Source organism: Lutra lutra, chromosome 16, assembly GCF_902655055.1.
Source record: "Lutra lutra chromosome 16, mLutLut1.2, whole genome shotgun sequence".
Taxonomy (NCBI): Eukaryota; Metazoa; Chordata; class Mammalia; order Carnivora; family Mustelidae; genus Lutra; species Lutra lutra.
The window spans coordinates 44,971,892-44,999,712 of NC_062293.1; the positions used below are offsets into that span (position 1 = coordinate 44,971,892).

The 27,821-nt window shown below is 42.3% G+C and overlaps 1 protein-coding gene across 2 annotated transcripts in view; it reads left to right on the forward strand.

The window, feature by feature from the left end:
- The window catches only part of VPS53 (VPS53 subunit of GARP complex), a 137,436-nt gene that overhangs the window by 53,775 nt on the left and 55,840 nt on the right, over nt 1–27,821 (forward strand). For both annotated transcript variants that reach the window (XM_047706057.1, XM_047706058.1), the window contains 5 exons: nt 1,197–1,340; nt 2,004–2,146; nt 5,259–5,400; nt 18,524–18,625; nt 25,531–25,625. In XM_047706057.1, coding sequence (XP_047562013.1) covers nt 1,197–1,340; nt 2,004–2,146; nt 5,259–5,400; nt 18,524–18,625; nt 25,531–25,625 — 626 coding nt within the window. The remainder of the gene's footprint in view (nt 1–1,196; nt 1,341–2,003; nt 2,147–5,258; nt 5,401–18,523; nt 18,626–25,530; nt 25,626–27,821) is intronic.

Genomic DNA, 27,821 nt, shown 5'->3' on the forward strand with positions numbered 1-27,821 from the left:
TTTCTATTCTCCTTTTCAGTGACTGGTCTTTTCTTAAAGGCCTTGTGTTGCTACTCCTATTTCACAAATAAAATTTGTGTAAGGTAAGAATTGTACAAGGTAACCTACTAAGCCCTTTTTAAATGAAGATATCTGAATCCATGAGCCCATAGGTTTCGGCTTCTGTGACTTCTCTATCAGATCAAACACTTTCATCCAGAAGCAAGAGGTGGGCAGTCAGAGCACTCAGCAGATGGCGTAACAACCATTCAGCACAGAGTGAGTCAGCATCCTAACAGTTTAGCTCTCAGGCAGCTTAGTAACACTTAACAAAACTCTTGAACTTCAGTCGAGACAGACACATTATTGGACAGAGTTTACCCAAAGAGTCATAAAGATTTGAAAGAACGTTAATCATCACCTAATTGAAGTCCCTTTTTTTTTTTTTTCATTTATTTTTCAGATGAGTTTCAGTAATTGCGCCAAAGCCTCACAGCTATCTAGTCAAGCCAAGAGTAGATTCCAGGTGTTCTTTTTGTTCTAGTCCACCCCGCCAACCATGTTCATTCAGTGAGTTACTATAAAGAAAAGTTGGCTAGATTGCATTGCCTTCAGTAATAATAAAGGCCTTCCCATCGTGATGTATCAATGTGGCCCCTCAGAAGGCAGTAGCCTTCTAATGCCTTTCAGATCAAGGGACCAGTATACTAATATTTTACTTCTGGCTACCTGCCTCGGTTGTTGACAGCCAAACAAGTCTGGCAGTTTGGAACCTGGTTTTAAATTTTAAATGCCACTGCACTGTTTGGCACAAATATGGCATTTTAAGAATAGGAATCGGAGTTTGGAATCAGGGGAAAGTGGCATGTGGGGAGTAAGAGTGGTGTCCTTCTGAGACGTGTGGCTCTTCACCAAGGCGATTTCAGTTTTTGTATTCAGAAAACAGAATTTCCTATGACCATTGCTGGCCCTGTTTCCACAGTGTCTCCTTGCTGATTCACAGAGTAGCTTTTATATTGGCTACTACATACTAGCTTAATCATTCTTTCATTGAGTAGCAAGTAACTAAAATATCCATCCACAGCAAAAGAGTAAGTGTCAGGGGAATGGAAGTGATAATAACTTCAAGAGAGGAACAAGAAGTAGCAGCTGTCAGAGGCCAGGAGATTGAAAGGTTGTTTCTGGCTCTTGAACTGCTGTGTTGTTTGTTTTCCCAGAGGCCAGGAGGACCCAGCAATGTCCTACGGGATGCATGTCTGGTTGCTAATATTTTGGATCCTAGAATCAAACAAGAAATCATCAAAAAGTTTATTAAACAGCATCTGTCAGAATATCTAGTACTTTTTCAAGAAAACCAAGATGTAAGTATTAACCAAATGAAATTGATGTTACATTTGAATTTTATTGAAAATTAAATACCCTCGAGTCTACTGATACATATTTTAATAGTATTACTACCTTAAAATGTTGATGTTGAACTGTGAATTTTAGGGGCTGACTGTACAGTTCAGTGGTTCTTAACCATTTTGAGGTCATTGACCCTTTGAAGAAGTTAATGGGAGCTACAGATCCTCTCCCCAGAAAAATGTACCTGTGCATAAAACTTTTCATACCGCTTCAGGAAATTTCCAGATCCCTGAAATCTAATCGTAGAGCCAAGTTAAGAACCTCTGGATCAAGTGAAAAAGTAGCCTAGATTCTTTAAAACTGTGAGAAATAGGGGTGCCTGGGTGAGTGTCAGGTGCTAGTTGAGTGTCAGACTCTTGATTTTGGCTCAGGTTCTGATCTCAGGGTTGTGAGATCAAGCCCTGCATTGGGTTCCACGCTGGGCATAGAGCCTGCTTGGGATTCTCAGTGTCCCGCTCTAAAAAATAAAGTAAAATAAAATTAAGCAAAATAAAACAAAACTGTGAGAAATAAAGAGATTGGTTGTGTTTTTCTTGGTTCTGTGTTTTTGTTTATTTCCTGAAACTGTCAACACTACTTCTAAGCACTGCGTGGATTTTGTTTCCTACCTTCCTAAGGTCGCCTGGCTGGACAAAATCGACAGACGCTATGCCTGGATAAAACGCCAGCTTGTGGACTATGAGGAGAAATTTGGCCGTATGTTTCCACATGAGTGGTACATGACCGAGAGGATTGCAGTAGAATTTTGCCATGTCACAAGGTAGATTCCAACTCTGCTGGTTTTACTGTTCATTGAAATTGGTTGGTTGAAATCAATCCCTTGGTGTCTGGGGGTTCCATCTTGTCTTGTGAATTGGGTAGCATTTCCACCTTTTTGTTGTTGTTATTGGAGAGTCATCATTGTAATGAGAATGTCTTCACCTGTGCTGGACTCTCTCCCTTTAGACAACCCTTTTTCTGTTGAAAGTCATATTTTATAAATCCAAAATCAACCCCTGAACTCCAGCTGCTGCTGTATTCCAACTTCTCCAACTTCAGAGTTCCAAACCTAGAGGAGAGGGCTTGTATGTGGAGTAAGAGTAAAACTTCTAGGAAAAAAGTAATAAAGGGTACATGAGAGTCCTGGGCTGGTAGTCTATAGTTAAAGCCCCCTCCCCTCTTCCCCCACTTAAGAGTAATATGTATAAAACACAGCAGCTTCATCTGCTCCTGTCTTTGCTCTAAAACTTTCCTGTAGCCTGACCCTTGCCTTGAACAGCCTGCCTTCTGGACTTAACCTACGCAAGGCTCATCCACCAGATTTTCCTCTGTTACTCATCACCCTACATTTTCTCCTGTGTCTCTATCATATATATCAGTGTACAGTGTATATCCATGCTTCTCTGACTTGCTCCTACATACATCGTTCCATAGGGACAGGGACACATACTTCAGTGACACTCAGGAAATATTTCCTGAACAAACTTCCTGCCCCTAATGCAGTGTTTTTATAGTCTGGATAGTTAATAATATCGGCATCTGAATGTTCTAAGCATCCTAAAGACCTTCTGTCATTCATCCTGTCTCTGCAGTTTCATGAACAAAGCCCAGGGCCAGGGAGTCCATTTATATTGAAGAGCTAAAACCCAAGAAGTTTAGATTGGTGTGTCCATGACAAAGCTAAAGCTAGAGTCAATTTTTTTTAATTCTTTACTTGCTACTTGACCACAGCAGTGGTAGTAACTGGGTTTTATTAGTTATCTATGCCTTTCTTTTTTTTTTTTTTAAGATTTTATTTTTAAATTTATCAATGAGAGAGAGAGCATAAACAGGGGGAGGGGCAGAGGGAGAGTCAGACAGGCAGACTCCCCGCTGAGCAGGAAGCCTGACATGGGGCTTGATCCCAAGACCCTGAGATCATGACCTAAGACAAAGTCAAATGCTTAACTGACTGAGCCACCCAGGTGCCCCAGTTATCTATGCCCTTCTCACAGTGCACAGTTACATTAACTCCAGGCTAATTTTTTTTTTTTTAAAGCCCCATGTGTGAGTATAACTCAGCCACCTTAGAACAATTCATGGTAGGTATTTTTCTTAAAATCAGAGAATATAATAAAGTTGTATGCTTTAAACACCTGGGGGGCAGATTTCTTAAGGGTTATTGGCTATTGGCTTTATTATTTTTTTTTTATTTTTTTTTATTTGTTTATTTGACAGAGAGCTAGAGAGAGAGCATAAGTAAGCAGAGTGGCAGGGAGAGGGGGAGAGAGAGAAGCGGGCTCTCTGTTGAGCAGGGAGCCCGATGCGGGGCTCGATCCCAGGACCCTGGAATCATGACCCGAGCTGAAGGCAGCCGCTCAACCAACTGAGCCACCCGGGTGCCCCTATTATTTTCTTTTATTTATTATTATTATTATTTTTTAAAGATTTTATTTATTTATTTGACAGAGAGAGAGATCACAAGCAGGCAGGGAGGCAGAGAGAGGAGGAAGCAGGCTCTCTGCAGAGCAGAGAGCTCGATGCGGGGCTCGATCCTAGGACGCTGGGATCATGACCTGAGCCGAAGGCAGAGGCTTTAACCCACTGAACCACCCAGGCGCCCCTATTATTTTCTTTTAATAGGCATTTTGTTTTAGAGTAATTTTAGGATCACAGCAAAATTGAGAGGGAGATACAAAGGTTTCCTATATACTCTTGCCCCCACACGTGCATAGCCCCCCTCTATCAACATCCCCCACCAAAATATACATTTGTCAAAATTGATAAACCTGCAGGGACAGACCATTATCACCCAGAGCCCACAGTGTGCATTCGAGTTCACTCCTGATGTACATTCTGTGTGGCTGTTGTTTTCAGAAGCATATTTGCTACGATAGGTTTAGATAACCTTTAAATGTTGATTCAAGGACAATTGTGGTTGTTGCTTTCTAAGTCCCGATTAGCAAAGAAAGCACATTCCTTGAGAAATTGATAACTAATTCTCTTGAGGCTACAGTTCAGTGACTTGCACACTAATTCTGCAAAGAAAGCAGTCTGCAGGAGGCAGGGAGTCAGCCACAAATCTGCCATCGAAGTGGCAGCTAATGGCCATGTTGCTCCTGTTGCTGCCAAGCTTTCATTGTTGGAATTTTGGCTAAAATCCTATAGATACATAATTTTCAAAGACTTGCAGAGGCTCTTTGTTTGGTTTTGCCATTTCTTTGTATGGGAAGATAACCATGGCTCAGTACTGTGGCTCAGTACTTCCTAAGAGTTCCCAGGTCACTGCTCCCCCACAGCCCCCACTCTGAAGCAGAACACTGGAGTGGCACGCAAGCTTCGCAGGCAGGACCCGCCTGAGCACGTGCACGTCACTTCTCATGTGGGGACTGTAGCCTCGCACTTGTAGTTCTGGGGTTCCTGCTCTCTGGGTGAAGAGATGGTGATTGAGCTCTTTGGAAGGGGGGGCTTTGTAATCCAGTAAGGAATGACTTGTGACATCATATAAAATATATACATGTCAAATTATGCATATATAAATACGTCATACATCAAATATATGCATGTAAAATTCTGAGTAAGTGCTTTATATTTACATTATTAACAAATTACAGAAAGGTTGAAAGATCTAAAAATAGTAGTGACCATATAAACAAATCGATCTCCTTAATCCTTGATTTCTTTTGACTAGTGGGCCATTTCACCTTCAAATTCTTATTTAGAGTATGTATTTCTATTCTCCAAACATTCAGCTTGGTAACAGACCTCAGGATTTAAAATGGCCACATTTTGGGGGGGGCGGATATAAGCTAAAATCATTTTTTGGGGGGGAATATAAGCTAAAACCATTTATCCTATCTTGAACAGTTTTTGGGTTTTTTTTTAAACATCATTCTTATCTCTTTATTTTGAAGGACAGAACTTGCCAAGATTATGCGCTCCAGAGCTAAGGAAATTGAAGTGAAATTGCTTCTGTTTGCTATTCAGAGAACGACTAACTTTGAGGGGTTTCTCGCCAAACGCTTCTCCGGGTGCACCCTGACAGATGGAACTCTGGTAGGACCTTCCCGAGGGAAGCTGGAACAGGAAATCAGGGGGTCAGGGGGTGGAGCTTCCCTTCAGTCTTTACCAGTTTGGTGGTTCCTTCCAGTGGCTCAACTGCTCAGTCCCTCATTCCGGGGATTTCACTAAATTATGCAAATGGGGACACAGAGTATTGCACATTTTTAGAACGTCCTGTCATCATTTTATTTAAGTAGTGGCCACATGTAGCCTCACTTATTTAGTCACAAATACCGTATTACTTTATCAGCTGTTGATTTGTATCACGTGGAGGGTATGTTTTACCTTAGAATTTGTTTTCTTAATGTCTTTGGGCAGCAGACCAGGTCATTGTGTCTCTGTAAACCTGAAAGCCAAGTATACAAATTTGCATGTCAGAGAAACACTAAAAGATTAAAACAGAAAGGTACATAGGTCTGAGGACTGGGCTCCTTTGTTGGAAAGATGGAGTGTGTGTTGTTAGTTAATATCATTTAATGTCTATGTAAGCAAAGACCAGGTTCAAAGCATCTCTCTAAAAACTTCTTTTTGGAAACCCAGCCTCCTTGCTAACACATCAATATGCTTTCTTCAGATTTCCTATCCACGAGGAAACCAAATTTTTATGTTTTATAGTAAATTCTGTTTGCATCATTACACACGGGCGTGCACACACACGGACTTTGAGCTCCTCTAATGCAGGAATCATGGTTGATTCATCTCTGTTCCCAAGTCATGCAAAAAATACACAGACCTTGTGCAGGCCAGCAGATATGAGGAGAGAAGGAAAACAGGAGCTAAGGAGGAAGAAATCCAAGTCAAGAGAGTCAGACCTCTTAAGTTCCTTTAAAAGTGGTAATGGAGAAGTGATATGATTTGATAGGAAAATCCTTGGACCAACACATCAAGAGACACTTGTGATCCAATCTAGACCCTGCTATAATTCAGTGAACTGCCTTCTAGAAGAAACTAGCCTTGAATAACAGAGTACTAAGGGAGATAAACAAGACATCAAACCCAGAAGCCATAACAAAAAGTAGCTGAAAGATTTCACAAAATATAAAAAGAATGAAAGAGACCATTAATGTAATTAAGGGATAACAAACTAGGAAACAATAGTTTAAGCTCTAAGACCAAGAATTTATATCCAAAGTAAAAAATTCTTTAAAATCAATAAGAAAAAGGCAAGTAACCAACTAGAAAAATGAGTACAGAGTCTAGCAGGAAATTCACTGAAGAAATACAGTTGGCCAGTAAACATGAAGAAAATAGAACAGGATACTCATTTTCTTATATCAGGTTCGCAAAAAACTTACAAGACTAACAATACAGACTTAGTGCTAGGAGACAAACTGGTGCAGTCTTTAGCAACTTGTCTTTATGTATCAAAAATTAACATGTGGATGGAACTAGAGGGTATCATGCTTAGCGAAATAAGTCAATCGGAGAAAGACAACTATCATATGATCTCCCTGATATGAGGGAGAGGAGATGCAACATGGGGGGTTGAGGGGGTAGGAGAAGAGTAAATGAAACAAGATGGGATTGGGAGGGAGACAAACCATAAGTGACTCTTAATCTCACAAAACAAACTGAGGGTTGATGGGGGGAGGGGGTTGGGAGAGGGGGTGGGGTTATGGATATTGGGGAGGGTATGTGCTATGGTGAGTGTTGTGAAGTGTGTAAACCTGGCGATTCGCAGACCTGTACCCCTGGGGATAAAAATATATGTTTATAAAGCTGTAAAAAAAAAAAAAAAAAAAATTAACATGTGCATGCCCTTTGAGGCAACAGTTTTACATCTAGGTCTGCAGAAAAATCCATACATGGAGAGGATGATGTACTAAGAAAGAGGGGGAACTGCAGCCTTCAAAGCAAAAAAAAAAAAAAAAAAAAAAAAAAAGGTTTCTATAATGTTTATCACTGAAGAATAGTTAAATAAAATATGGTATATCCGTACTGTGGAATAGTGGTAGAATGTGGGATCTATCTAGATGTACTATCATAAAAAAGAAATCTCTCAGGGCACCTGGGTGGCTCAATCAGTTAATCATCTGCCTTTGGCTCAGGTTGTGATCCTGGGGTCCTGGGATCGAGCCCCACGTCAGGCTCCTTGCTCAGCAGGGAGCTTGCTTCTCCCTCTGCCTCTTCCCCTGCCTCTCCCCCTGCCTGTGTTCACATACTCTCTGACACATAAATAAAAATAAATAATAAAATAAATAAATAAATAATAAATTAAAATTAAAAATAAAATCTTAAAAAAAAGGAACCTCTCAGATACATTGTCAAATGGAAAATGGAAGCTGCAGCTAGTATATATGGTGTAATTCCACATGTAAAAACCAAAAAGCATCTTTATGAATGTAAACGTGTAAGAAAAATATATAGAAATGATAACAATGGATGTTCGGGGGAAGGAAGTTGGAGTGAGAGTACGTGGAGAAGCAGAGAATTATTTTTTTCATTTTATTCTGGTATTTTGTTTGAAATTTTTTTACACACATGCATTTCCATCGCTTTTTAAAAATACTTTTTGTTTTTACATGCTTTAATTAAGTCATTTTTCAGGTTTTTTTAAATGAGGGAGATGAGCCAAAACAGGGACTCCCAAACTGTTTAACAAATTCTAATGTGGAATCCACATGGAATAACAGCTGACATTTTTGAACATCCTCTGTGTGTTCCACACTGTGCTAGGTACGTTTGTCTGTGGTCAGTCGCTGGGCTTCATCAGCTGTAGGAGGGAAGTGCTATATTCATTTCAGATTTACCAGTGGTCACACAACCACTGTAAGTGCAGAAAAACAGTTACTTTGGTTGAAGCAGGGAAGTCAGAACAGAGATTGGGCCTGGAGTCCTGTTCGCTTGTTCACCCTTCACCTCTACTACCTTCCTGAGCCCCCACGCTCTTAGTCCTAAAATCCTGGGACGTCAGTGGCATCCCCTCTTTGCCTTCTTGTAAGACCTGCCTCAGAGTAGGTGTATTGGGAGCTGGTCCCTCAGGACACTGGGCTGAAGAGTGGTGGCAGTGGCACTCAGTTTTAAAGTAAGACCAGAAGACCCTACCTATTTAGGGCCAGTCATGACAGTATTGAAATAAAATACAAGGAACCACAGAGCATTCTTTCTATACCGAAAAATAAAAATACATATGTATACTCCTCTGCTTGTTACTGCATGTTCAAAATTGGTTTCTTTTTAGTAACAAGGGAAGAAAATAGGCCATGAAACAAATGAAAATGCCCCTAAATAAGATGTAAGTCACAAAAGGAAATAATAGGTAGTGGAAATGCGATTGGAAGAAGAAATGTGTCTCTCTCCTGAGAAGTATTCGGTTGACTTCAGCAGTGCCTGATAACCTCATGTTGGCCCTCCCCTCTGTGCTACTTGCACCGTGTTTCTGGCCTGGTTTCATACAGAGACTCATGCAGCTCTGGGCTCAGCCCTACAGCTGAAGCACTGAGCATAGACCCCCACCAGGCAGCGCCCCACTGTGTGCCCATGGCTTCTGCTGGACAGAGTCAGGGGAGCCTAAGGACAGGTTCTCTGAGCCAGTATTCCAGCAACCCATATGGGAGATAGATCCCGATGCAGGCTGCTTGAGTAACACTAGGCCAAACACCTGTTTTGAACCCTTTGTCTCCTTTGGCTGCGCCTTACTCACTGCTGATTTTGCTTTTACATTTAGGGAGCTGTAGGATTGCAGGGGAACAAATGGCCCTGTTCTATCTGATGACCAGGATAGCCCGTAAACCTGGAGCTGTCCCAGGACACATCACATCTCATTTGTGCTAGGAGATGCCCCACGGGCCCAAAGAGGTAAAGTAATGTGGCTCAGGAAGGCTCCCTCTGGACAAGGCGAGCCTGTTAAATGGGATAACAGATACAGACTATGAGAAACGGGAAGAAGCTGTTTTGAAGACAACACTTTTTGTTTTGTTTTGTTTTGTTTTTTAGAAAATAACTTTGAATGTCAGTGTGGCAGCTGGCCCACAGTCAGTACCTTTTGTCTGAGGGAGGAGAGGGCTCGGAGGGGCTTGTTTCTTGGGGCCGTGTGGCCTCTCTGTACTTAGGCTTACTCTGCAGGGCCAGGCTTCTGGACTGAGCCTTCCGTCTCCTGGCAGGTGCTATGCTCCAGAGGGTCTGGTCATGGTCAGCTGGGAACACTTAAACCTTTTGGCTTTTCTTTTTTATCAATTTACCATTTTTCGCCTTCTGTTTTGGAAATTTTCTGGCAGAATTGATTTATAAATTTCTTCAATTGTTCACTTGTTGCTTCCTCTCCTATCAAGGTTTGTGGAGAGTTCCAGATTACAAATCCTTGGCCAGGGAATCCTGCTAAGCCATAAACTCTTTATTCTTCCCCCTGGTGGTCAGCTATCTTTTCCACAGACTTCTCCAAATCATTCAACTTATTTTTTTTTTTTAAGATTTTATTTATTTATTTGACAGAGAAAGATCACAGGTAGGCAGAGAGGCAGGAAGAGAGAGAGGGGGAAGCAGGCTCCCTGCTGAGCAGAGAGCCCAGATGTGGGCCTCAATTCCAGGACCCTGAGATCATGACCTGAGCTGAAGGCAGAGGCTTAACCCACTGAGCCACCCAGGTGCCCCTAATCATTCAACTTCTTTAGGTCAGACTCTTTGCCCAGACCACTCTTTGTCCTAGTTATCATGGCCCAGCAACCATTTTGCATTCCAAGTCCTGGCATTGGCTGGTCCATAACATCTCTAAGGGTTTTCCCTTGAAGGTCAGTTTCTAGAAAGGCAGCAGAACTCCCACGGCCTCCTCACTGGGGCAAGCCAGGTCGTAGAGAATCAGTTCACTGCAGCCTGCCTTGGGAATATGAAAATGCCATGCTCCTCACTGTAGGTAATGTTCATTCTGAGCCTGGCTTACCACTGCCATGTTGTGGGCCAGGTGGGGCCACACCTTCATCTGCAGCCTGTAGGCCTCAGGACCAGGGCCGCTGGTGGATTAGTCATAGCCAGTGACCATGCTATACCAACAGTGCTGGGAAGAGGTGGCCTGGGCCAGGCTGGGGGTCTGAGTGGCCTGACTCCACAGTCTAGCTGCTCGGCACCCCACCTGATGACTTGCTGCTCCTTGTCTCCTTACCTCCTTGCTGTGCTGCCTTGGTTTTTGGGAAATTGCTTGTGGTTACCATTTTATTTCAGGGCATCAGAATAAACTACAAAATGAACCAAGGTGTATCTTGATACCCTGTAGCATATGCCAAATTTCATAGAGGGCTGTGAATTCCTTGCAAAGTTATGGAACAGATAAGTCAGTCAAGGAGTCATGTTGACCAAAGACCCTCCCAGCCCCACCCACCCCCTTCTCACTGTATTATTTAGTTCCTTTTAAGTCCTTTGCTGACTAATTAACAATTAGGGTGAGCTGAAGAGACGATGAACTCACCCAGAAGGACGTGCCACAGTCCAGCTCCTCCTAACTAACTGATCAGTGTGATGCGTCATCTTTGGCTCTTTTTTGACAGATGCAACTTTGACATCTGAGAGATGGAAACTGAAAGAACCTTAAGGACAGGGCTCATCTTGTTTTATGGTACTAGCCCTAACAAGTTTATAGTACCCTAGCTATAATTTATTGGAAGAAGTGAGCTGCCATTGCTTTCTGCTAATTGCCTAAACTCCTGGCCCTTAAGAGGGATTCAAAATACCCTGTAAATTAAAATGCCTTGAAATTAAAAGCAAATGTCTCAATGTGATTTAACTACACCTACATGTATTCTTAGTAACTCAATGATGAGATTCAAGGTAAACATATTCAACCTCTAGGCAAGCAGAATAGTTTGGGTTGAGTCTTTGTAACAAGCTCACCAAATTTGGAAGTTTTTTTTTTTTTTTTTTTTAATGAAATTTAAAATGTTCTCATTTCGTGCAGCTGGATTTCCTCTCCTCTTGGCCATTGTGTAAATTGCCTTTCTAAATAGAATCATCCTTTGGCTTATAGGGGTCATTTTACTATACATTTATATTTGTCTGATTTTTAAAATTAGATTATAAATTTACAATCTATAGGTATGATTTTCAGCCATGCAGTTTGAGCATATGAGTGTTTGCAGAAAGCTCACTATGTAAGAAAGCCCACCCAGAGTGGCTGTACCTCAGCCTTCCAGCAACTTAACACCTGAATCAGGGAGACCGTGCAAATGGGGGAGGGGCGGGGTCTCAGCACTTCCGCCACAGTAAGAGGACATCCGTCCTGAACAAGGAAATAGCTCTCCTTTGATGTTTCAAAACATTTTATGGGCCCAGCATGCTTCCGCTGCACCACTCTGCTTCAAAACATTTTATAAATGGTTTATTTGATGGTGAAGGAATGTATTCCTTCATTTGAATAACATCGTAAGAGATTAACTTCTGATAATTTATTTCTGGAAAGAGAGTAATATGAGGTCAAGATAGAAAAGGTAGAAATTATAGCAAGAATGGAGACAAGAGAAAACATTCAGAGAGGAGGACTTTGGATTTTTGGACTTTGTGCTCATTTTCTAAAATTGAAATCGCACTTTTTAAAAAGATTTATTTATTTATGTTAGAGAGCGAGTGAGCAGGGGAATGGGGAGGGCCAGAGGGAGTGGGAGATAGGATCTCAAGCAGCCTCCTCACTGTGCGTGGAGCCCAATGTGGGCCTCAGTCTCAACCCTGAGATCATGACCTGAACCAAAATCAAGAGTCAGATGCTGAACCGACTGAGCCACCCAGGCACCTCTAAAATTGCACTTTTAAAATTCTAAGCCTGGGTGGTTTAGTCACTTAAGCATCTGACTCTTGATTTCAGCTCTGGTCTTGATCTCAGTCAGTGTCATGAGTTCAAGCCCCACACTGGGGCTGGAGCCTGCTTAAAGAAAATACATTTTTTAAATTGAAATATAATTTATATAACAAAATTTCACGTAACACTCATATTTATAAGTGTACAGTTCGGGGTGCCTCCTTGGCTCAAGTCTCTTGATTTTGACTCAGGTTATGGTCTCAGGGTCATGAGACTGAGCCCCACATCCACGGCACGGAGCCTGCTTGAGAATTCCTCTCTCCCTCTCCCTCTGCCCCTCTGCCACCCCCAAAAATAAAGTATATAGTTCAGTTGTTTTTAGTATATGTACAAGGTTATGCCACATCCCGACTATCCAATTCCAGGGCACTTTCATTGTCCCCCAAAAAACCCCTCCCCACCATAGCACCCACTTAAAGTTTCCTCCTTCCCCCAGCCCCAGCCAACCACTAATCTACTTCCTGTCTTTATGGATTTGCCTCTTGTAGACGTTTCATATAAATGGAACCCTGTACTGTGTGGCCCTCTGTGCCTGGTTTTCTTCACTTAGCATAGTGATGTGTCATGTATCAGTACTTCAGTCCTTTTTATGGCTGACCCATATTCCCTCCTTTGGTTTTGCATTTTGTTTAGCCATTTATCCCTTAATAGACATTTGAGTTGTTTCCACTTTTTGGCTGTTTATAATGCTATAAGCATTCATGTACAAGTTTTTGTGTAAGTATCTGCTTTCAGTTCTGGGAGTATACCCAGGAGTGGGATTGCTGAATTGCTGTGTTACATGGTAACTCTGTGTTTGACCTTCTGAGGAACCGCCATTGTTTTCCATAGAAGCTGTACCATTTTACATTCTCATCACCAGTATAGGAAGGTTTTGATTTTTTCCACACCTTTGTCAGTATTTATTATTTTTGGGGTTTTTAAAATTATTATTACAGCCATCTTCATGGGTATAAGGTAGTTTCTCGTGGTAGGTTGTTTTTTTTTTGTTTGTTTGTTTGTTTCCCAAGATTTATTTACTTTGATTTTAGAGAGCAGGGGGGAGGGGCAGAAGGAGAAGGAGAACGCGAATCTCAAGCAGGCTGGGGCTTAATCTCACGACCCCAAGATCATGTCCTGAGTCAAAATCAAGAGTTGGATGCTTAACCAACTGAGCCACCCAGACACCCCTCTTGTGGTGGTTTTGATGTGCATTTTCCTAATGACTAATAACATTGGACATCTTTTTTAGGTGCTTTTTGGCCATCTTCTTGGAGAAATGTCTGTTCGGGTCCTTTTCCCATTATTTAATTAGGTTATTTGTCTTTTTTTTTTCCCTAAGTAATGCAGGGCCTGAACTCAGGACCCTGAGGTTAGGACCTGAGGTGAGTTCAAAGGTCAGATGCTTAACCGACTGAGCCACCCAGTCGTCCCTAGGTTGTTGGTCTCTTTTACTGTTGAGTTGTGGGTATGTTTTTAAAAAATATTTTCTAGATATATTCTATCATTTATCAGGTACATGATTTGTAAATATTTTCTACCATTCTGTGGATTGTCTTTTCACTTTTTTGATAATGTCCTTTGATACACAAAAGTTTTCCATTTTGATGAAATTCTACTTTTCTATTTTTTTTTCTTTTGTTATTTGAGTTTTGGTATCATCCCTAAGTTCACAAGCATTTACCTATGCTTTATTCTAAGAATTTTATAGTTTTTGGCTCTTAGATCTGTGATCCATATTGAGTTTATTTTTATTTATGATGTGTGAATACAGTTAGCTTTTCTTCATATGTCCTATCTTAAGGGGTTTCTCAGTCATTATATTTCAATATAGAGATGGGCCAGAATTTCCCTGTCCTTTTCTTGTTGGACCCTTAAGTACTTGTTATTTTTTCACTATTCTAAACAAAGCCACAATGAACACATTTTTCTTCACATTAGAGATTATTTTCTTACGATACAAGTTGGATGACAGGGCCAAAAGTTATGAGTTTTTTTCAAATTTAAGATAGCCTCTGTTTTAAACTATTTTCTCTATTCTTGTCGCTTATCAGTGCACTTGCTTAGTCTCCCAGCACTGAGTCGTGGTGTTAGTGATGGTTTGTAGATTCAGAAGAAATAGTTACTCTTTGTTTTCATGCAATTCGTGGTGCTAACATACAGATGCCTAATGTAAAGGGGTAACTGCCAGATTTTTTTAAAAAGGCAAAGCAATCTGAAACTTTTTTTAGAGTAACATATGCTTCCTTTAGGTATAGGCTCAAGAGAATTGAAACTTTTCTTATGTTCATACAAACACTTGTACATGAATGTTCATGGCAGCACTATTGACAATAGCCAAAAAGTAGAAACAACCCAAAAGTCTTTTAATAGACAAATGGAAATACTGACACATAACACAGGATGATCCTCAGAAACACTATACAGATTGAAAGAAGCCAGACACAAAAGGCCACATTTTGTACGAAATGTCCAGAATAGGCAATAGAGACATTAAGCGGGTCAGGAGTTGCCACGGATTCAGGGAAGGGGAGGAGTGGAAATGATAGCTAATGGATATGGGGCTTCCTTTGGAGTAAAAAAAAGTTCTGGGATTGGATGGTGGTGATGTTCGCACAATCTTGTGAACATACTGAAAATCACTCAATTATAAGTCACCTAACATGGTGAATTTGATGTTAATTATATTAAAATACAATTTTAAAATATTAAGGGTTTTAGGAAATACCGAGTTTAGTTATAAATCATCCTCACTCTTCAGATAATTTGCCTACCAGAAAAAGGAGAGTGAGAAATATATGCTTATTAAAGCTCAAACAGAATAAAATATTTTTTTTAAAGATTTTTAAATTTATTTGACGGAAAGAGAGGTCCCAAGTAGGCAGAGAGGCAGGCAGAGAGAGAAGAGAAGCAGGCTCCCTGCTGAGCAGAGAGCCTGATGTGGGCCTCGATCCCAGGACCCTGAGACCATGACCTGAGCCGAAGGCAGAGGCTTAATCCATTGAGGCACCCAGGCGCCCCAGAGTAAAACATTTTAAAAGAACAATCTCTTCCTTCTTAATTACTCTAAATCCCTCTCCCCAGAGATGTCCACCGTGTAATAGTTTGGGGTATATTTTTTGAGACTGTGCTCCAAGCATGCGCACACGCGCGCGCGCACACACACACACACACACACACACACACGGGTTTTTATTGAGTGTTTCTCATCCAATCAGGGTTTATTCACACATTTAAAAAGGAGTTTTTTAAGCTCTCAGTTTCTGCAGAGCCTTGGGAAAGGATGAAAAATTGAATCAGACAGGTGCCTACGGTCTAATAGAGAAAGAAGCCTATACATGAGTATCACAATATGAGATAGGAGTGTGGTGGTACCAAGAGAGGTCCCAGTAATATTAAACCAGGTGCATGGGGCCCTGTGTTTACAGTCATTAGCAGTTGAAGCCTGCAGGCCATCTCTTTCAGGACAAATCAGGAGTTGGGCTGGAATAAAGTATATATGGAATGAGAAATGCAGAAATTGTGGAATTTTCATCTTCTAACTGAAAGCTTTCTCCTCCTGGGAAAGGAAACAGTTTAGTCTTAAATTTCAGAGTTCCTTCTCTGATGATTTGAAATGTCCAGCGAGGGCCCCAGAAAAGGCTTTGTGCAGGCGGACCCAGATGCAGATACACTACTGACTAAGGCCAGGTTCTCTTCCTAACAGTCAGACAGCTTGGCCGTCCTGGGGACCTTATTGTTCTGGAGGTGTTGGGATCCCATGTGGTTTAATTAGTAGGACTTAACTTGCTATATGAAGAATTTTTCTTTCCTGTATGGACTTGAAACCAACTGTCATCACAGCAAAAAGAAGGAATTCCTTTGAAATTGGAAAGTCGTTCGTTTCTTGGCAATTTTTTTGTTTGATTTAGCAGCCCCAGAGCTCATGGAATATGTCATTCGAGTTATTTAAAATCTAAACCCAAACTTGTAATTCTTTATGGCTTACGACAGCTTCAGAGCAGAAATGAGAAGTGTGGTCTGCTTGGCTCTGACAACAGGGCTCTTGCACAGAAGGCTGAGTGGTGCTCGCAGTTGCTTGCTGGGAAGACTTACTCTTTCATCACGGCAAATTAATCTGAGCAGTAACATCGCCCTCCAACCAGCAGGAGTCTGTGTCCTCCCATCAGCTTTTCCTAATGTGTTATTTACTGATAGGCCAGTGGTACAGGCAGAACTTGGAGAGCCTCATTGGAGTCTAGGGAAGAAGGCAGAAGCTCAGGGAGCCTGTGCCTTTGTAATTTGATGGACCCATTGTTTCCAATTCCCAGAGGTATCCCAGAGAGGCACGATAGCAGGGACAGGGTCTTAACTTGTGATTAAAAGGAGTTCTTTTTTACAGAAATTCTTAGCCCTGTGCTCCCACTTTTTTCTCACCTGAGAGTCGCTCCACTGAGAGGGGCACCGCCACAGTTCTGCTAACCCTTAAGTTCTAACAAGAGCTCCCACCTACTGAGCTTTCCCTACACGCCGGATGTTGCGTTGAGCTGTTCTATGTACATATCTCTTGCTTCACACACAAGGTCTCATTTGATCCTCACGCAGCTCTGCGTGGTGGGCATTCGGGAAGAGCTGAGGCTTGGAGAAGTAAAGCCATGTATGCAAGTGAGAGAGCCTGGACTCAAACCCAGGTTTGTCGCTTGTTAATGGTGACACCACCCTCACCATGGCCCACAGAAGGCTCTGCTTTCAGGCTCCTGCCGGCTCTCTGACCTCACGCCCCCGTTGTCCTCTCTGTCCCTCAGCCTTACCAGGCTCATCCCAGCCTTTGCCTTGGGTCGCCTGCTGAGACTGCTCTTCCCAGATCGTCGCCTGACTAGCTCCTCCTCCTTCTGGTCTCTGCTCACACACCACCTCCTTGAAGAGGCCTTGTCTGATCACCCTGTTTAAAGAAGCATTTAGAGATACTGTTTTCAAAGATACATTGCTTTCTAAAAAAAAAAGTCTAATTTTTAAAAAAGATTTTATTTATTTATTTGACAGAGAGAGCAGAAGCAGGGGGAATGGTAGGCAGAGGGAGAGGGAGAAGCAGGCACCCTGTGAAGCAGGGAGCCTGTGGCAGGGCTTGATCCCAGGACCCTGAGATCATGATCAGAGCCAAAGGCAGACGCTTAACCTACTGAGCCACCCAGGTGCCCCAAAAATAGCCTAATTGTAAAAATAAACTATTTTGCTTTAAGTTTATAGGGATTTTTTTTTCCATATGGAGCAAAACAAGCCAAAGTTTGGAGTGTATAAATTTTAAATGCTTGCTTGGTTGTTAGACCATATAGTTTCTCAGCAGGATACCATAAAAATCACTGTCCTGCTAATGGCTACCTTGACCTAATGCGTTGATCACAAGGCTTTCTTCATACACTGAGTCTTTATCTGGCAACATAACAGCATCCAAGTATTTGGGCCAAAAATTAAGTAGTTTATATGAATGTGAGCTCAACGACATGTTTTAAAAGAGTGGGCAGAATCGGGTCCTGAGAACTAATCTTTCACAAGGAGATTTTGTTGTGCTTGTTGTAATGAAACTTACTTGGGAAGAGACTTCGTCTGTAATCTAGAACACATAAGATAAGCTTTATAGTTTGTTCTTGAATTCCAACCCATCCAGCATTGTGATTCGTTCATATTTAGGGAGCATGTACGAAATGCCAGGCACCCAGATAGAGGAGGGGAAACAAGACAGACATGATTCTCTGCCATCATGAAATCTAGTGGGGACAAGACAAATAAATGGACAGTGGTGACCTTCTGATAAATACCTGGGCAGATGGGACATACTGGGTGGGATGAAAACATGGAGCAGGACATCTGTCCCAAACTTAAGAGACAGGGAAGACTTCCCAGAAGAAGGGACTTCTAATCTGAGGGCTGAAGGATGAATGAGAGTTTTAGCCAGATTGGGATTGGGGTGGGGTGGGCAGTAGGTTTCAGGAAGGTGGGAAATAGTACGAAGACTGGGAGATAAGAGATGTGGTCCGTGGGGGCACCTGGGTGGCTCAGTGGGTTGGGCCTCTGCCTTCAGCTCAGGTCATGATCTCAGGGTTCTGGGATCGAGCCCCGCATCGGGCTCTCTGCTCAGCGGGAAGCCTGCTTCTCCCTCTCTCTCTCTTCCTGCCTTTCTGCCTACTTGTGATCTCTCTCTGTCAAATAAATAAAAACTTTAAAAAAAAAAAAAAAAAAAAAAGAGATGTGGTCCGTGTTGTCTCAGTTCTTGCTCATTAGATCAGATGCAGTTGGAGAGCCTCAGAAAAAGCAGATCAATGGGGAAAGGCATTGAGAATATGCTCAGAAATTACCTGTCTCTTTCTCATATCTGCTTAACAGAAAAAACTCGAATCTCCACCCCCATCCACCAATCCCTTCCTGGAAGATGAGCCAACACCAGAAATGGAGGAACTGGTGATGGAGAAAGGAGATTTAGATCAGGTAAGCCCAGTTTGCCTTTTCCCTGTGCCTCCTACCTCGTGTTGCTTTTGAAAATGGGTCCGCCCGCCTCTCCGAGTGGCCCTTTGGCCACTGACTGCATTCAGAGGATTACAACTTTGGTGGTCTTTATAGAAAGCCCTTATCTGAAGGTGCCTTTTGAAAACCGAGCCTTTCCTGCCTGCCTCATTCATCATCTCCTACGCCTGCCAGCCTCACTCTCAGTTAGGTTCTCATCGGGCCGGTGACGACACGAGAGAGACCCCAGGATCCCTAGTGGAGTTCTCAGCACCATTAGCGAGGAGAGGCCGCCACTTAGGGCAAGCTGAGCACTTGAGGTCTGGAAGGCATTGGGGAGGCCTGGAAACATCAAGGTCACCACTGGCATATTTGGAGAGTTACTTCTCAGAGCACGCTAGCACTTTCATTTCCTTCGGATTTTCTGTCCAACTCCAAATTTCCTCTCCCTTCATCCTATAGAATGGTGTTTTTTGTTTCACCGCCGTTTTATGACAGAGCGGTTAGAGCAATAAATCAGGCCTTTTCCTGTCTGGATTAGTGATCCTTCTTTTTAATTTTCTACACTTGGCTGCTCGAGCAGTTATTTTATAGTGTTGTTTTGCTCCAGACACCACCAAAAGGGAGGCTGGCTGGAAAGTCCAGCCCGGGATCCCCATAGCCAAGCACTTGCCGCTAACCCACATTCCTCGCCCGGTGAGGGTAGGTGTACAATCATGGCAGGAGCCACAACAGCATTTCCAGGAGCAGTTCTGGAGTGATGTAGTAAAATGTGTCTGGTCCACTAATTAAATAATTTTAATAACACGGATACCTCACGTTTTTATGGGCTTTATAGTTTCATCGTCTTTTATGGGCTCTGTTTCATTTCGTCTTCCCAATGCCTGCCCCTCATTTTGTAGGATTTTCTATGAGCTGCAGTGTGTGCAGCTCAGAGAGGTTAAGTGATTTGCGCAGGGTTAGAGAGTCCGGGCATGGACGATCTAGAACTGGAAGCAAGATCTAGAAGTCAGAGACTAGAATTCCTTCCATGGAGCTCTTTTACTACACTGGGCTGTCTCAGTGGAAAGTGGAGGTCACAGAAATGAACCCCAGGTGAATGAATGAAACTGGAAGGATACCTTACAGGCTATATCCCAGAGATCTGTGGGATTAGCTGTAATTGATTTGAATCCATCATATCAGCTAGTGTGGGAGATAACAAAAGATTTCTTCTAACTGAAGAAGTGCATCTTTTGCATGTGGGAAGGAAGGACTGGGAAAGGAAGGAGAGTCTGGGCGTTGAGCTCGTTCTTCTAGGTGTGTCTTTTACCCACACTCCATCACCTGCACCCTTTGAGTTTGCTTTGGGTTGTAGTGCCCTGTTCAGGGCCCTGTGGCTGTCATTATCCTTGTGCCACCATGAAAAGTTACCCCTTCAGCTAGTCATCCCGGATATCAATAAACTGGATTATGATAGAGGCCCCCATTACTATGAAATTTGTTTACTGGATAAAATATGATTTGTCTCTCTCATGGAACTTTTTGCTCATCATGGAAGCTAGAGATTATTATTGTAAGGACCAAGACTGCTCCTTCTAAGGACACACAGAGCACAAATACAGGGGGTAAAGCAGAGGCAGACTCCTCTCCACCTTTAACTGACCACGTGGTAGATTTTTTACTCTCTAGACTTGCCTAGTGTTTTCCTCTTTAGAGAGAGCCCGTAGTTTTCAGACTGTATTCCTTGGTGCCCCCATCACATGTCACTATGGGGATGTTGGGAGGAGACCAGGGCTCTGACTGACTCTCTCCAAACAATAGTTCTGTTACAAGTCATTTCTATCGTGGAATTCCAAGTAAAATTTCTTTGGAATCAGGGGTTTGAGATCCAGTTAAAAAGAAAGTACCAAAAACTTCTGGACTGTATGGCCCACCTGCAGCTTCACTGGCCATGGCTTGTTAGTGATGACACCCACATACTACCCCCAGCCTTCCGCAGCCTCCCCAGCACTTGTCTTGCTTGTGATTCCTCAGTGGGCAGCTCCAGGATCTCCCTCTTCCCGGCCACTTATTGGCTTCTGGAGTTGGGGGCCTTAGGGAGGAAGTTCACAGGAAGCTTGGGCTGGGTGGAGCCAGAGGTGTGGGAGAAGGCCCCCAGTGATTGTCTGGGGTTACCCAAGCTGTTGTGTCACGGCCACGGTAAGTAGACAGTTGACTCTCAAGGACAGGGTCTCTCCCCGCTTGCTCCTGCAGCGTGGGCTGTTGAGAAAAGAGTGTGAGCTTGAAAAAATGTACTTAGTTTGAGCCACCAGTTGCCCATGCACTCCCCAGTGATGAAAAAAAATGGTACCCAGAAGGGGACTGAGGGTGCTCGAAGAAAAAGGAAGAAGAAATAAGGAATTTCTGGTTGAAAAATCTATCCTTCTGGTGATCCAAGCAGTTAGATTTCATCTGTTTACATTGGATGGTAATAAAAGGAAGTGGGGCCAGCTGCAGAGCTCCTTACTGTGACAACAGTAACCTTCTATTATTCCCTCCAACTCCGGGAGGAAATAACCGAAACATCTGCAGCTCTTGGACTGAATTCACACACTCAGACAGGCAGCCCGAATGCTACTGCTAAATGGCTTCGTGTGTTCTCTACAGTGTTCTCTCAGCAGAGACCTGCCCCTCTGGGGAGCCGGACAGTGCCTAGGGAGACGCCACTGTGAGCTGAAATTCCAGCACCTCTTATCTAATAAAGCAGCCACAGCCCAGAGGCAGCCCTATGGGAAAAAAGCATTTTAAAAGGGAATGTGGGGCAACCTCCCATTGTTCCCCTTTCGCTCCCAGCTCACACTCAAAACGCTGCAAGGGACTGGGAACTGTGGTGTCAGGTCTTCTCCTCGCTTCCAGGAGTGGCTGGCATTAGTGGACAGAGGTGGGGCGGAGTGGTCACCTGCCTGTAGGGTTGGGACACCCACACTGTCTGATGATGCCGCTCCCTGAGGGCCAGGGTCGGAGTGCTCTGTGGCGCCTCATCGAGCACACAGTCTGCGGAAGACTGACCGAGGTGACTTTGTTCGAATAGCACGGAGCTGTTTTCTTTTATCACTTAGAATCTGTCTCTTATACATATTCTGAATGAGCTCCTCAGACTTCTCTAGACCCAGATTTTTATTGTATATCACTTTTGCACATATGTAAAAAGGAAAATAAGAGCCAAATAAATAGGTTAAGATATTGCTAAAACCACTTCACATTCAGAGTCCAATTCTCCTGTACCACTTAAAAAAAAACAACAACTTTGTGTTTTGAAATAATTATAAACTCATAGGTAGTTGCGGAATGCAGAGAGGTCCCATGTACCCATCTCCCAGCTTCCCCTGGTGGTGACAGCTACCATAACTATAGTGCGTTGCTAAGACTGTGAAATTGATTCTAAGCCCTATTTCACTCAGGCGCAAATGCCCATATTTTCCCACACGATGTCCGCTGGGCTAGCCAAAGTTTTGGTGACGTGCCATTGCTTGACTGCTCCACAACTGTTTCCGGGGTTATCTGCCAGGCCCTTGGCTCCCATCTCCCAAGCTTTTTATTGTTATTTTTTACTTTTTAAAAGGAAAATACCTAAATTAGAGAAGGGTTTTAAGTATATTACAAGAACTCTCAAATATCCTTCACCTGCGTTTACCAGTTGTTAACATTTTGGTACATTTACTCTCTCATTTCCTTTTTTTTTGCCCACATTCCTCCTCTCCCTCTCTCTCCCCCTGTCCACTTTTGTCCCTTCTCCTCTGTCTCTCTCTCTCTTTTGGAATAATTTATAAGTTAGCATATATCGTGTCCTTTAGCTCTAAATATGTCTGTATGTACGTCCTAGCAAGAAGGTCATTCACTTAAATTACCACAGATCAAAATCAGAAAATGTAATATCAGTACAGTATTACTATCTAATTTATGGAACTTAAATTTCATAATGTAGCCATTCTAAGGTGATAAACTAAAACATTGTCAGTAATTGGCAAATTACACATAAATTAGTAAAGCCAAATACAAAATACTTTATTTTAAATATGTTGATTTAGGGGTGCCTGGATGCTCAGTGGGTTAAGCGTCTGCTTTTGGCTATGGTCATGATCCCAGGGTCCTGGGATAGAGAGGGCTCCCTCCCTGCTCAGCGGGAAGCCTGCTTCTCCCTCTCCCACTCCCCCTGCTCGTGTTCCCTCTCTCTCCATGTCTCTTTCTATCAAATAAATAAAATCTTTTTAAAAATAAATAAATAAATGAGTTGGTATATTTATTTTAAGATTTTATTTATTTGTCAGAGAGAACACAAGCAGGGGGAATGGCAGGCAGAGAGAGAAGCAGGCTCCGCACCAAGCAAGGAGCCCAATGCAGGATCCTGGGATCATGACCTGAGCCAAAGGCAGATGCTTAACAGACTAAGCCACCGAGGCATTCCTAAAATATGTTGATTTAAAACACGAGAACATTCTGTATTATATAAACTCCCAATTTATAATTACCAGAAGCTGTCCTGTAGACGTGTGAATATTTTTGGCACAAGAAAAATATAAATAAAGAGGATAAATATTATCGGATTATTAATATTACTATATTAATTATATTAATATATTAATGATTATTACTATATCAGTAATTGTATTGATATTAAATATATTAAAGTATTATATAAATATAAGCCTTATGATGACTAATCTGGGCATTGTGGCTATAGTTTTCATTTCTAAAATCAGAATATCTGGGGCGCCTGGGTGGCTCAGTTGGTTGAGCCTCTGCCTTCGGCTCAGGTCATGATCCCAGGACCCTGGGATCGAGTCCCGCATCGGGCTCTCTGCTCAGCGGGGAGCCTGCTCCTCCTCTTTCTCTGCCTGCCTCTCTGCCTACTTGTGATATCTCTCTGTCAAATAAATAAAATCTTTAAAAAAAAAAAAAGAAATCCCAATGAAGCCTTTAAAAAAATAATAATAAATAATAAAATCAGAATATCTGGTCATATATAAGTTAGACAAATCACATTTATCTATTCATTCAACAATCACCTTATTGAAAAGAATGAAATAATAGATAACTGATTTGGAAAATATAGAACAATTAAGTAAAGACCACCTCTACACAGCCATTGTACTAAATCATGGATCTGCCATTTTAAACTGTTGGGAGTGTGGGAGAAACTTCAGTGCATCTGTGAAATGAAGTGGAACTTTGGATCCAGCCAATTCAAACTTGGTGAACCCAGGCTGGGGAGTCTCTTGTGGATTCAGCCTCAGACCTGACTTTGGTGGTGGCTTCTGGCTGATAAGAAAAACAACCTGACTGTAATTTAGGGAATACCAGAGTTTCTAAAAATCTTGCAAAAAAACCCTAAAAACATGGAACTCTCCGAAGGGGATAAGAGAGAGAGCTAAATAGGAGATTGAATTTTTGGTGTTCATTTCCAGTTTTTACAGATGCTTTTAACCATTATAGTGTTTTATTTTTAAAAGTTACTAGAAGGGGGCGCCTGGGTGGCTCAGTGGGTTAAAGCCTCTGCCTTCTGCTCAGGTCATGATCCCAGGGTCCTGGGATCGAGCCCCACATCAGGCTCTCTGCTCGGCAGGGATCCTGCTTCACCCTCTCTCTCTGCCTGCCTCTCTGCCTACTTGTGATCTCTGTCAAATAAATAAATAAAATCTTAAAAAAAAAAAAAGTTACTAGAGAAAGAGAATCATTATTCTGTTTGTCATTAGGGGCTTAGTTTTTCCTATATTTTTAAAAGATATGAACAGTTCAACCAACAGGTATGCTGTGGGTTATCAATTTATACCCAGATTATACTCTAGTATCAACACCAGCAAGGGCTAAGGGTCCTTTTGTTGGCATTTCACAATAAATAGAATTGACTTTTTTTAGAAATTGAAAGAGATATCTAGGAGGATCTTCACTTTTTTTTTTTTTTTTTAAATTTTGAAAAGGAATTAGGGAGCAAACAGTTTTTAAATGCTTGCCTACCTAGATGGCCTGTATATCAGTAGTTTTAAAGTATCAACTGGGGACCAGTGCTGGCCATTTTACAGTGGTCCATGGCAAAAAATAAAGACAAAACTGCCTGTCTATCTATCTATCTATCTGGCATAAGGTCACCAACTGTCTTTTCATAGGAAGGACTGCCCTCCTGCTGCTACAGTGTTTGGGTGTAAAATACTCTTAAGAGCTGACGAGAATGGAAAGTAGCAAAACAAAGTTAGCAATGCTATGTTGGTCCTTTACCATTCTTTTTCTTGCATTTACTCGTCAGTGCAATTCAACAGTCTGGGAGCCATCGTGGCAAAGCAATGCTGTATCAGAAAGAGTTGTAGTTCAGGAGGTAGGAGGCTTCACCGTCTGCCTTTGGGCAGGCTACTAGAACCCTCTGAGCCTTCCTTTAGGTGTAATGTGGTAGTACTGATTTCTACACTGAGGGTTGTTGTGAGGAATAGATGAGCTGTTATGTCATATAAAGTGCTTGGTCTATAAAAACAATCACTAAATGAAGGCTGTGAAAAATCTATCACATGAGAGCACTTTAGAAATTCTAAAGCACTGTACAAATATAAGGTACTGGTATTAGCTAGGATTTAAATTTTTTAAAACATCAGTTGGATGATGAATAGCTTCCAGATCGAAAGTGCTTGAGTTATCAGAGCAGCAGTAAATCTTTCTCCATACAGGGCAAGTCAGTGACGCTAACAAAGCTGGCTCATTGTGCACAGACTGGCTTGAATCATAATAATGCAAGACACAGTCCCAGTTCACTTACATCAAGTGCTACTTATCTGTGTCAGGAGTCAACTTTGAAGGGATGTATTCTTTGAAACTGCTTGAAAACTTGCAAAGATGGCTCAAGCGTAGGTTTCTTTCTTCTTCTTTTCTCCCCCTCTTTACAGCCAAAGAAGCCGAAAGCCCCAGACAATCCATTTCATGGCATTGTTTCCAAGTGTTTCGAGCCTCATCTCTACGTGTATATTGAGTCCCAGGACAAGTGAGTGATGGACATTTTGCTGTTTTCTACTGCATTTCTCCCTCCTCTGGTCATGATTGGGGCTCATAAGGGCATAAGCCCTTCCAGAGGCTGAAGGAGGGACTTGGCAGGCCTCTTATGACCCTGCCTGGAAACCTTCTAGGGTATTTTTGTATCTTATGAGTGTTATCATTCATTGTATCCATAATCTTAGAGTTTGACTAACCTTAGAAGCCTGAGTTTGACTCTCATGTCCCAAATGGATCCCAACAACCCCTTCCTTGTGGGCACTGAGCTCTTATATAGCTACAAGGCTTGACTGTGTCAGGCACTGGAAAATGGAGAAAGAAACCTAATCTTTAACATACATGTTTTCAAGTATACTTTGTTTAGGTTTTCATTTTAAAGTAATTTAGACTTACAAAAAAGTTACAAAAAATTCTCATAGATCCTTCCTCCAGAGAATGCTACCATTTTATACATAATCACAGTTATCAAAATCAGGAGGGTAACATTGTGCCATGAATGTCCACTTTCTGGCTCAAGATCCCGTCATGCCTTTGGTTGTCAGGTCTCTTTAGTCTCCCTTAACCTTGAATATTTCCTCAGTCTTTTGTTTGTCTCTCATGACCTTGACACTTTACAGACTGTTGGCAAGTTATTTTCTACAGTGCCCTCAGTTTCAGTTTGTGTGATGTTTGCTCTTGATTTGGTCTAGATTATGCATTGCAGGCAAGTATTCCATTACAGGTGATTTTTTTTTTTAATTTTTTATTTGATAGATCACAAGCAGGCAGGGAGGCAAGCAGAGAGAAGGGGGGCGGGAAGCAGGCTCCCTGCTGAGCAGAGAGCCTGATGCAGGGCTCGATCACAGGACCCTGAGATCATGACCCAAGCCGAAGGCAGAGGATTAACCCACTGAGCCACCCAGGCACCCCTATCGGTGATGTTCTGTCCCTCTGGGTACGTCATTTGGATGTGTCCCATTACTGGTGATGTTAACTTTGATCACTGGCTTAAGGTGCTTGCCAGCTAGCTTCCTCTGCTGTGAAGCTACTATTTTTCTCTTTGTAACTAAAAAGTATCTCGTGGGGGGATACTTTGGGACTGTGTGAATATCCTGTTTCTCCTCACACTTTGCCCACTCATTTTGACATCCCTTGATGATTTCTGCCTGAAGCAATTATTACTGTAGTGTTTGCCAAATGCTGATTTTCTGTTTCCATCCTTTCTCCTCTACTCTTTGATTGGAGTTCTTCTGTAAGGAAGCACTTCCTCCTCTCCCCCCATGTGTTTGTGTTTATTTATGTCAGTGTGGACGGTGGATTCTTATTTTCTTTTGTGGATTATCATCCATTTAATATATATACTTTTTTATAAACTCAGGAGTTCCTGAAAATTTTCACAAGTTTCTGCTGCCAAGTTTCCTCACAGTCAGAGGACTATCTTCAAGTTCCAATGTCCATTATTCATACAGAGGAGGAAGACCCCCTCCTCATCCCTGAGTCTGTCCACAGCCAGAGGATCTGTTAAGGCCCTTCCACACTGGAAGCCAGATTTTGGAAAGGTCAGGTATTTGGAGGCAGGCTGGCCCTACTCTGAGACGAGACCTCGTTGTCTGAAGAACGCACTTGGGAGAACCAGACAGTGGCTCACGCTGGGAGCACAATAGTGCCTGTGAGAAAGTTCTCTAAGGGAGTTCTCTGGGAAAGCATTTAGGCACTAAAGTTTAGTACCCCCCCCCTTTTTTTTAATGCTTCTGTTGTGAGTTAGCAAATTCTTATTTCCAAATATGTTTCAGACATAAACCATGAGATTAAGAGACTATTTCCAGTGGAATCGCTACATAGAACATTATTATTATTCACCTATTTGATTTTGTAGATTATGTCTACTCTTTTGGTCCCCAATTACAAAATGTTTTGTTATTAAAGTCGTAGAAAATGAACTTTATAGAAGAGCCATCTGTGTTAATGAAAACAACCTCCTACCTGCCATCCCTCCCAAAAAAGAGTTACTTTCTGTTTTGCCTTGTAAAGCCAGTTTGCCTCATCCTCCCTATCCATTGGGCTTCTGTCCGAAGGCACACAGAAAGGCAGTAATTACTTATTGCTTTTCGCTCGTTTGGAACACCCTGTCTTCATATTAAAAAGAACAAGAACCCTTTCCCTGGGGTGCCTGGGTGGCTCAGTCAGTTAAGGTCATGATCTCCAGGTC